General features: G+C 34.4%; 1 protein-coding gene across 1 annotated transcript in view; it reads left to right on the forward strand.

Annotated features, from left to right (window-relative positions):
• The window catches only part of LOC136042275 (protein sidekick-like), a gene marked incomplete at its 3' end in the record, with an annotated part of 118,354 nt that overhangs the window by 27,138 nt on the left and 79,187 nt on the right, over positions 1-12,029 (forward strand). Inside the window, 1 exon segment of the mRNA XM_065727228.1 lies at positions 11,835-11,935. Coding sequence (XP_065583300.1) covers positions 11,835-11,935 — 101 coding nt within the window.

The following is a 12,029-nucleotide window of genomic DNA, read 5'->3' on the forward strand; positions in this document are numbered from 1 at the left end:
TTTTCCAATTCTAAATATAACTTTGGTTTCAACTGAGTGTACAAAGAGGTTACTTGCTGCTATTATTCATTGTGTCAGCCTAGATTTCGTACCAAATTAAAATTGAAACACCAGCGTTATGGGTACTAATCGTGGAAACAGTTTTGGGTGACGATGCCATCTTGCGTTTCAGAACTTTCTGAAATTCGCTTTTGCAGAGCGACAAGGTAGCATTAGGCTTCGAAGAAACACTCATGGATGTGTGTAATCTATTAAATTCGTATCGTGTTAGAGAACATGAAGTCATTCCAGTCTTTATGCTCTTGTGCAATAGGAATCCAGTAACACTATGCAATTGTAAAGGTATTTGAGAAGCTGGGTTGCGAGGATTGTTTAGGCACAGATATGATTGCACTTATTAAAACAGCCAATAAGTTAATTTTACGGCTACACAAAGCAAACTATCCAGTGACTCTATTACCTGACGTAATAGAGTTGGTAATTGAAAATAAAGGAATGTGGTGGGTATGTGAGGGATAATTTTTTGAAAATAATGGGGAAATGTTCGTCCAGGACCATGATCATTTAAGTAATCTAATTTCTTGGGGATGGGAACAACTTTCATGGATTGGCACATAAATATTGAAATTTAAATTTTAAGCAACAATACTTTCTACCGGTTTACATAAATAGTTCCAACTATGATTTTAAAATCATATTGCTAGCGTTGGCGCGTTTGCAAAAAGGTGAAGTTGCAGACGATGTATGGGTAGATAGATCTTTTTCATACAATATCATACCCAAATAATCTAAGAAGTTGCTTCTCTTACAATTCAAATGGAGAACAGTTGAAAATAATAACAATAAATAATATTTTTTTTACTTTGTTAAGACAAATAGTGTACCGCTCCACCTCAAGGCTATGTAGGGAAAAACTGCCACCCATCGAAGCGTTTTATGATTCACTTCATGATCGTCAATGCACCACTGCCAACCATGGATTTACTATAAAACTTTGGGTCAAAGGAGGATGTGAAAATGAGAAGGATTATTGTAAAATATACCAGGCAAGTGATGTATTGATGTTTTGGATATAGTCTGTAAAGACACGGAAAGGGTTTACGAGGAAATTGGGCCGGATTTGGGATTTTATTTTTCAACTTCTTATCTGGTCTTGGATTTTATTCTTAAAATCTTTAAAGAAGAGATAGGTATGATCACTGACGTAGATCAGACTTATTTGTCGAGGATTCAATGAGGGAGGGATAAGTTTTCCAAGGGGATCGTATCCTTGAAGGTGATCTAACTGGAAAATGCCTCCATGTAAAGTTGAATGTAGTTCTTAAATATAATTCCCTTTATATATGGTAATGTCTCACTACTATTCGCCATGTAGGAATTACAAATGGCTGGATAATCGCTGTGATCCAAGTTTCCCCATATTTTCACTATTAAGTGTATTGTGGAGACACTGATTCACTCCTGTTAGAAGTTAAAACGTACAACCTGTTGGACAATTTGAAAAAAGCTTAGCAAATTAGCTTTCGAATTGACCACACCAACTAGGTCGAGTCCATTTATCCGAAGCTAGTGAAGCACTAAGCCCCAAATCAGTTGTTTTTTTTCATCCGAGATAGGGAGTAACACTGGTAAGCTTGTAGGTTCAAAGGTGAACCGTGTTTAAACAACCAATGAGGACATCAAAAAAGTCTACAAATCTTCACACTCTGTAAAATAGCTTTTTAACATGAGTGTTCTTAGAAACTATTTAGAAAATAATTTAATTATAAGATTGAAGGTTATGGCGATTCGCTCTGCAAAATACAAAAAATACAGAGTTAGAGTTACAAAAAATGCCATGTCAGACTTATCGATGAAAGTATATGTACGTGGGGAGGGTGTGATAGTACTACCATACGGTAACTACCTCACTTGAGATCGAAACATCTATGTAGAGTAAAGACAGCGTCTTGGTCCGAGGAAAGTTCAATAGTTGGTGGAAGGAATGTCTATTTGTTCTAACCCAATAGTTTTCGTCAGTCTTCAGATCAGCAGTGTTTTTTAGATTATTTTTATAATTTTTTTTTGGAGCAAGGTGGAATTGTTGTATTTTTAAAAAGTGCTGAATATTAAACATTTTACCATAACGGCCCGGCCCTCAACTGCCGTCTCCTCCGCCTGCACCCACTCTTCGACTTAGAGCAGTAACCACGCTAGTGGATAAGCTTGTCAAAGTGCCTTATTGAGTGCCTATTTTGTTTTGTTTTTTTCACGGTCTATATAATTATCTGTCAGTGTTCTTAATGGCGTTCAAATCCCAAGTATTTTTCTTTTGTGTTTCAAACAAGTATTGAATTTATTTATATATTATAGAAAACTTGTGTTTTATTTTTTGTCTTTTGGAATTTTTTCAACAGATTGAGGTTAGGTTTGCTGTATTTTGATAATAAGAAGGGTATTATGGATCAATTTTAAACTCCTTTCAGATTGTTTCTTTAAAAAACTTTCAATGTCTGGCAAGACAAAACTTTTAACGAAAACAATTCAAAACCGTGAAAAAAATGTTTTAGAAAATTCTAAGATTATATATTACTGCTATAGTGTGTGGCAAGATTTCAATAATAAAACAAAGACTATTGCATCAAGCATGAAATTCATGCTGGGAATATACGTATTAAACATTATTGAACCTAACTCGTTGTTGATCATTGAAATTTAGCTAAATCGATTGAAGAACGGTCTCAGGAGATGCTACAATTATTCACGGTCTGGTCTCATAACGAAAAATTTCTTTAGCCGTTGTTCTCCAGTATCTCTTCCATCAGAAGAAATGTATAGGATGACTTGCATTAAATTTTACTTGCTATATCATCTATAGGTTAGTTCTTGATTCAAATTCACTCATAACATTTAAGAAACAGACCTGTCCCGGTTAACCAAAGTTTCTACGGTCGGCATACAATCAAGCAACAAATAAACTCTATGGTTACATTGTATTTGATCTCAGTCAAAACACACCCGAAAAGTTACGTGGTATCACGAATATTTTTGACAATAAAATCATCTTATATCTTCATTAATCCGCTATCTGAACTTTGTTTAAATATAACTAAGCGTAATATTCAACTGCCAGAACTAGTTAAGCAACTGACAAAGAAACATCGTTGACTTGTTCGTGCTGTAGGTTCCAAAAAGAAAGGAAAATATTTTAAAAGAAAACAAATTATTCAAGCGAGTATATTTTCGTTTTATTTTTACTGCGAAAAATCTCGAACTTTGTAAACGGTATTCTCTACTAATATGGCTAAACCTTACAAATTGACACCAATTGATCTCGCTCTTCCACGTAAGGGGCACTTTGAAGATAATCTTGATAAATTTATTAACAATGAGACAATTTTAAACAACGAAAACCTAAGTTTGCTTCAAAATGCACTTCGGTGTGTTGAGAAGCATAAGCTCTGCCAGGAACAACCGCTCTAAGTAAATGTCATTGATCATTCTCAAAGTTTTTACTGTTCAACATAACTGCCAACACCATTACTGCCAAAAAAGAAGAACATTTATCTAAAGCCTTATCAAATGTTGTAACTTGATATAAACCCTCATTCATATTGAGAGCAAAGTAAAAGACTCTTCGCCTGTTTCACTGACAATGAACATTGATGACAAAAAGAGTGATGTTATAATCAATGGCAAAAATTACAATCTAGAAGATTTTGTATTAGCTTTAATTGCGAATCGTAAAAGGCTTGAATCATTTGATAGTCAATTGCATTAATTTTTAAAGTTATCAAACTTTCCCAAAAGTCTTGTGGGTAATAAATGTATTTTAAATCAATTAACGGAAATTGGAAAAACATCCAAATATATTTTCAAATCATTTTCAGAAAACACTAGCACACCAATTGGTGAGGAAGATTTAAAATGCATCAAACGAAGGCGTCTTAATATCAGCGCATCAAATATTAGTATGCAAAAGGGTAGCGGACGCTTCACATATTCCTTACGTTCAAAATATTTCATGTTTTGAAACGTTTTTATAAAAAAATTTGTAAGGGAAGAAGTTTAAGTTCTCTTATCACACTTGCTAGAGTTGTTTTGGTTGAAAAAAAGTTGACGACAGAGCAGTCACAGAATGAATCCAGTTACATTCTTCATCGAAATCATAAAGTTTACGGTAACCATGATCAAAAACCTCAAGCATTTTACCCATTGCATAGTACAAGCAGATATTTTGAGTCTAGACGAGATTCAAAGACATTAAAAAAGACCGTACAAGTATATATTACTTGCAACCAATGTTTTTAGTAACTATGCTTTTGCTCTTTCATTCTGCACTAAGGGAGGATCAGAAGTTGCTAGTCCCCTTCAAGCTAAGTTTGAACAAGATTTTTATAGAAAAATTCAAACGGATTGGGTGGTGAACTTGTTAATCCACCTGTGAAAAAGGGTCTATTGAAATACAATACAATACTCGATCGTTGTGACAGTACGATCATATGACTTATAATTAACGTACTAATCGATCTCTCCCTAATCTTAGTCTTTTTTAAGTTCATCATGGTGAAAAGACACTTGATATTTTTCTCAAGCAATGTCTTAATGAAGGGAGGCGTGTGAAAAAGAAGAAATTGAATGTCAGTGGTACAGTTCGAATCAATCCAACAAGTAATATTTTGAAAACGGGAATTACAAGTGGTCGACTGAAGTTTTTAAAGTGTCAAAAGTCTTAGATACTAAACCTTTAGCGTGTGGTCCATGTTTTATGAAAGATAAAGACATTATCGGCGATTTTTACGACCATTACTTACAAAAAGTTAAAACCAGTGGAATTTAAGAAATAAAAAGAGACTAAAGATTGGAACTTGTAAGGTTAAGAGAAAGTTACTTGTCCATGGGCTAGAATACAACTCCGATTTTGATTCTTGGGTAGCCTATGAAGAAGTTCACAATGGCTAATGTTTCCCATGTGACATTCATTTCCAATGTCTCTGACCCCCTCTATGATGATTTGAATAATACAAGGGGTTTTTTGAAAAAAATCTCCCCCATCATCGATTTTAAGGGAAAGTTTGATTTTGTTCTTGTTGAATGTATTCTTAAAAATACTTATGACATCCTGGGAAAGATCGGACAAATGACATGAAAGTTAGACCGGATGATTGACCAGTATATGGTGAGGAAGAGAGATAGAAAAAATAAACTAACTCTGATTTATACCAACATCTCACTCTAAAATATAAATAATATGGTAATATGACTTATTTATGTCATGCAATAAATAGAAAACCTCTGCTTGTAAGAATGATGGGTTTCACTTTAAATATTCAATGGGACAGGGTAGGGTTTACATTAGATCTCCCACCGAGAAGAAAATGGGTTATCTGAACGGTAGTCTGAGGATGTTCTTGGCCTTAAATGTATTATAATCAAGGGTAATAGTGCTGGCACAATCATGGGGACGGAACGTATTGTTTTTAAGACTATCGAACCAGTTTCTCATCAGACAATTGTATATTTCTCTATACATTTGTTGAGACATAAAGAGCTGAAAAAACCAATGCCCCCTCTCCTGCGTGTTTTTGAACAAAAGACCACTCAAAAACTCATTCACCATTACAAAACAAAGCAACTTTAATTTATTCCAGTAAACACTTCGCATTTTGAACTCATTTAACATTTAACATTTAACATTTAGAAGCAAATTAGGTGACCCACTAGCAACAGCAAAAATTTTGTCTCTGACTACATGTCATTTTTGACCTATTCAATAGCGATATGGTTAATAGACAAATAATTTTGTTAGTCCTCATGTTAATTGCTATGTTGCTACTCTTAGACCACGACAATAGAGTCTTGGCATATACTACTACAGGGGTCATTCGTCACAAAAATCCATCAAAGTTGTTTTGCTCTGAACTACTCCTTAATAAAAAGAATATATTGCACCAGTTGCCGCGGATTTTTTATCCCTGGCACTACATGATTGGCGCTCTGGTAAGGATTTTAAGGAAAGCGTTTCACATAAACTTAGATCCTGCGCAATCTGTCGGTGAGTGACTGAAACTACAGCTAGGAAGAAATGGTTTGAAAAACGGCAAGAAATACCTCATTACTCAGCAGTCTAAACTCAGGACGAAAAGAAAGGAACCAAAAGTGAAAATTGTTAGGTCGAAAAAGAGTTTCCTTTTCTAGAAATGGCATATCTGTCACATAAAGAATTTTGTCCTTCAGTCACCTCATCTACAAGTCTTTTTGACGCAGAAAATGCGAGTTCAAAACAGGGTCACTATAAAAAGATTTTATCCGCAAAAATCGCTTTCTGGAACCATTCATTTTCAAATTTATTCCAATGAAGACTATTTCATGGATTTTACTTCAACATTTATACATTTGCTTGTGGTTGTGAAAAAATCTAAAAATGAAACACAAAGTGCAGCCGAGGAGTTATCCTATGAAAATTGTGTACTAAACAATTTGTTTAGACAAATAAGGGTCTACATAAATGGAGCGTATGGGGGCATAAAAATTACTCTTCCAAACATTGCAAGATATATACAATTCATGTTGATGAATTCAATGCCCTATTTGAAATTGGGAGGTTTAGCTATTGGATAAGAATATAAAATGAACAATGACACTAACAATATACTTAAAGATGTGAGAACTAAAGTTTAACGCTTAGTTGGGAAATTAATTGCGAAATAATTAATATACCTCAATGGATGCCTCCACAGTATCATTTTGTTGTTGTTTCCATTAGTAAGCCAATAAATTGAGTAAATGCATTATGACCACGTCACGTAAGTCTCGGGCGATATTCCAAAGATGGAAACTCATTTTTGATCACAATATCCACCATTCTCTTGGCAAAGATTGTCTTCTGCACTGACAATTTTTGATAATTATCATCTAGAATTAACCATTTTTCCAAATTATCAGGATTTCCTTTAATGTTCTGTCTGTCAACTTTATTCATTTTTATTCTCGACATTCTCTCTACCAATTATAGACTAAGAAAAAAATTAAGATTATTTCTATATATTCGTCACCATCCTATAGTCGGGGTACCCAATGAATCTGATCACCTATTGCACCTATTGACACCTTAGAGACAGGAATGGTAACCAACTATAAGATCTAACGAGAAAAACATGTTTGCTATTTTTTTTGTCACATAGTGATTCATGGTTCAATGAATGTATATGTGGGTAAACTATCATTAGCACTTGTAACCTTTGAATTGGGTTTGTTTTCATCAGTTCATCTTCAATTTCCTTGCTGATAATGTCTTCTAGTGCCCTAAGTGATTTCTCTGTCTGTTACCAAATTACTTTTGTATAGATTGAGGCTCTGAGACAGACTAATGATATGATTTATGATATTAGATCAGCAGTACGCCTGTCTTCTTTTCACTTTCCGTTGAATGGTAATAGTAAGAGGATTATAGTGGCATCCATTCAGTGGTAACATGTATTAAAGGCGTTCTATCTATACATTAACTTTTTTGGTGGTGCTACTCTTGAATATCCATCACTATAACAGTTGAATTTTTCGGTACTCCAAAGAAATTTAACTCGTCACTGTCATGACAATGCACGCATACACATCCAACAGTACTACCATTGTCACTTCTTCCATAGTTCAAATATTTGTCTATTTTTGGCATTCAATGCTGCTTCAACGCTATCATATACACACACATGTCTGGAATATTTCATCTTCATTTTTAAAATGATAAGATTTAGATGTTTAATCTTCCGATGCACAAATAATACTGAAGCGAATCGTAAGATCAGACAAGTCACGGAAGATTACGTCACCTTAAATAAATTTAAAAAGTCACCCAACTCCTATTACATAACAAATACTTGCATGCTGAATAAATTTAATAACACCTGTATCTTGAGGGAATCGCCGTTAAACTTCTTTTGGATCTTAAACCATTAAGGAAGAAAAGAAAAGTGGCTATGGGTTCACTTAAATAGATTGAGTCATCACTACTTGTTTATTTGCTGCTTAATTTTCTTATACTGCTTCGATGTAAAACTATTCCCCCCCCCCCGTCTAAAAAACAAAAATTTATCCTTATATCCAATATGCTTTAAAATTAGCAGAGATTTTTATACCCAGGGCTTGAACACACTTGAAAGTCATGGCTGCAGCAATAGATGTACCCTAGTACAGAGAGTCCATAGTAGCCAAAATCTTAAAGATATTTAAAAAAAAAACTTGGAACTGGTAATTACTGGGAACTTGTAAAAAGAGACGGAAACACTGATAAGTTTCCCTTTACTGTTCTATTTCTCCAGTGCTGATAGGCAATAAAATATCGTAGAAAGCTGTTTAATGTTACTTGAGATCTATTAATCACACTTACACGCTACATCGCACATCATAAAATGCCTTATGGCACCAAAATCCAATGTTAGCATCATTTTTGGAGAGTTAAGAATTGAATCCGTAAAAGCTCTACCATTGAAATTTCCATAGCCAAAAAACTCATAAAATCCCCCCCTTGGTGTTTAACCCTCTTGAATACTTCTCCTCCTAGTCACCGTTTCAACTGAAAAGAAAAAAAGACGATATGAAAAAAACTTACCGAGTTGATCTGTTAATGATAGAAGCTATTCATTTTCGTTTCAACACTAGAATTAATTACAAAACAAATTCTTGGAAATTACGAAAAAGTGTTTGATACCCGAATTTGTCTTCTTTTTCTTCCTCTTTTTCCCAAGCACTGGGGACTCACTGGAACATTGTAGGGACAATGAAATGGAAAACCTTCTCAGATTCTCATAAAAACTGTTTTATATTCTCCGCCCTGTAAATGTGGTCATTGTTTGGCGATTGGTTTGATGTTACATAACATACTTTATCCAAAAGTTTCAAATAAAAATAACAATTGGTTTACTATTCAAATCTTCTTACAAGTATATTAAGTTCTACTGTCGCAATATTCTTTCGGATTTTTTTTTCAGCAGAGATTTTTGAGCCTGTTTTAAATACTATATCTAACGATATCCAAATTTTAGAGACCCAAATTTAACAACACTCCATCTTTCCTACATGCACATTAAAAATATAAGTTAGAAACCCCAAAGAAACAAGAAGCATATTCTTAGCTTCAAACTAGATCTACGCTACGTGACCAATGTGAGGTGTTGCGGCAAACTTTGTTCGGCTTTCTGAGTGAAGTGTTGCGAGAGCAACACTTTGGTTTTGTTTCCTTGCTTCGATTAAACGCTGAAGTTGTTCATCTGTAAGGATCTAAAATAAATACTATGATACACCAACTCGCAAAATTGCAAACCCCTCATCGCAGAAGATGATTGTAGCCTAACAGCCGATTATTACTTACAATTCCTCTACATGTCTTACCACTGGAACCAAATTGGTCTTACCATCGAATACACCGGAAACAAATAACAGGTGCAGCAACTAGCAAAACTTGCGAACCCCTCATTGCCGAAGATAATTATATGCTAACATCTGACTGTTTCTTAAAACTCCCACACATGTCTCCTAATTGGTATTAGCCTATTTTTGGTTTCAGTGTGTACCTTACGACTGAAGTTGTCAACCCCTTTTAACTTTCAAACTGGTATATGTCATGAAGGAGTTTTCTACCAAAAATGGATGACATATACTTTGATCAGCTCATCAAGCGCTAACGACCGTCGTCAAAAAAAGATTCTATCTATCTTAGTTCAAAAGTTGATAGAATTTTTTTTAGTTGACTTTTTTGCCGTAAGTCGAATTTCCAACGTCATCACTTTGAGGAGCAAAGGATAAACTCTAATTTCTTTAGCAATGAGAGAACTTTTGAAGTATAAGCGGCACATCTGATATCATTTCTCTATCGCAATCCCAAGGGCGAAAAACAGAATGATAACCTCAGTTGAAATCACGAACAGAAATGGGTAGAAACGACAGATGGCAGCACTATCGGTCCCCACTTTTTTTTCTGTAAATATCTCTATTTATCACTCAAAGAAGAGACATTCGCTGTGGGACCGGGTAACTGCCGCATATATTTAACACTTATAAATTTTATTCCATCTTCGATTTAAAACTGGTGCCTGCCTGCTTGCCTGTTAGAACGGAGCCTTCCACTCGAAAGCAGAAACATGGTTTGATGAAACGAAAACTTGACTGCATAACTTCAGTTAGTTCTGTCTGACACAGGTTATAAAACTCCAAGTCACTTCACACACTAAACGCTCGGGCTCAAGGACTAGCAAAAACCATCCTTTTTGACTTCAGACAAGAGCTCTACGAGACTTTCCAAAATGCAAAGTCATATTCATCAATGCGGCCAAAAGTGAACACTTTTCGTAAAAACCGCAGAGGTTGGACCCTTACCACTTTCTAGGAAAAAGCTGAAATCAGGGTGCAAGGAAAAAAAAGATAAAAAAAAAACACAGCAAAACCAAAGTGTTACTCTCGCAACACAATCAGTATTAGTTCAAACATATTCTTATACCTTGGGTTGAGTTCATTGAAAAACGGTTTAATTTAAATATTTGTGAGTTAGATAAGGATTAAGTCAAGAGAGGGTGTATTTAAATGGGGGTTCAGTGGAACAAAGGCTTATTTTAACTTGATTGAGTTGTCAGATGAGGGTTCAGTTTAATGGGGCTGAGCTGCACTTGGGCTGGGTTTCATGGGGCTCAGTTAAAGGGGTATTTAGTTGCACGAGGGTTCAGTCAAATACAGTTGAGCTGCACAGGGATCTAGTTCCACGAATTAATTGTTTTTTTTTAAGCATTGACTAAAATAAAATAAAACATTAAGCATTTGAGATGAATTACCAGTTTTTGAAGAGCTTTTACATTGGAACTGTTTAACGACAGTATTTTTTTTTACTTGGGGCTTCGAAAATGGTTCGATATTTGAACCCAGTGCTGTGAACTGGACATATTTTTTGTCAAATGGGTATATTCAGGGTTTCCTTGTCTAGTAAAAATAATGCTACTATTCAGGGTCTTTAAAAAGCATTACCACGGCATAAAATTTACTACATCCCAAAAAATATTTCGTGTGATTCTATAGGTAAATATTTCTCTATGTCTAGTTCTCCTCAACTGACTTCTGATATGACAGAAAAGGGCAACTTATGTGGCATACAACTACAAGCAATTGCAAAAAACCGTCTAATCTGAATTTTAATCTCATCTCCGAATGTTTGCCTTGTGTGGTAATAACGCTTTCAGACTATCCATTTTCTAGAAAATTGTACGGAAAACTGGAAGCAGTGAAAGTAATTGAGATATACAGTATTTTTAAATACATGTGTAATAGTTTATCGGCTATCGTCATCAAAGTTTTTTTTCTAAACCAATACCTACAGAAAAACAATTTTTTAGCATGCATCATTTTCAAAATTTACCCTTTTTCTGTTGAAACCACACAAAAAACTTGTAACCTGTCAATTGTTTCATCAAATTCTGAGACGTTTCGAATTACTAATACATCGTTAAATGTTTTTAGTTAATAAAGGAATGTTAAGTCATCAAGCATTCACCTATTCGCGCTGACTTATTGAAAAAGAGCCCTTCGGGAACATATCAAATGGTCAAAATTGAAAGCAATAGATTAGGAAATTCTCTCTTAACTGATATTTTTGAATTGTATTGTACAATTTGTTAATAATAAAAAATTTTGCACAATACAGCGTAACTAGAGACTTTTTTCGAATTTATTTTAAGACAAAACCAAGAAATAATTTACAATAAACCGTTTGTACAACTTCAATGTATAAAAAGTTATATTAACAGTTAGTGTATTTATTGATGGTAATTCCTTCACAATTATTCTTAACAATTTTTGAATTGCTGACTTGATTGAAGGTTAAAACCCTGATCTTCATCAATCAGCATACTGCTGCAGTAACTGCTTTAACCGAAATCAACGTTTGCAGTCTGCAGGACTGCTACCGACTACCTGAATTGTAATGCTAAAAAGTTTATCGGTTATCTTTATCAATTTTTTTTTTCTGAGGAACTATTTTTAAGTATATAACATTTGGAAAATTTACCTTTTTT

The sequence above is a fragment of the Artemia franciscana genome, unplaced genomic scaffold (genome assembly GCF_032884065.1).
Source record: "Artemia franciscana unplaced genomic scaffold, ASM3288406v1 Scaffold_1006, whole genome shotgun sequence".
NCBI classification, from domain to species: Eukaryota; Metazoa; Arthropoda; class Branchiopoda; order Anostraca; family Artemiidae; genus Artemia; species Artemia franciscana.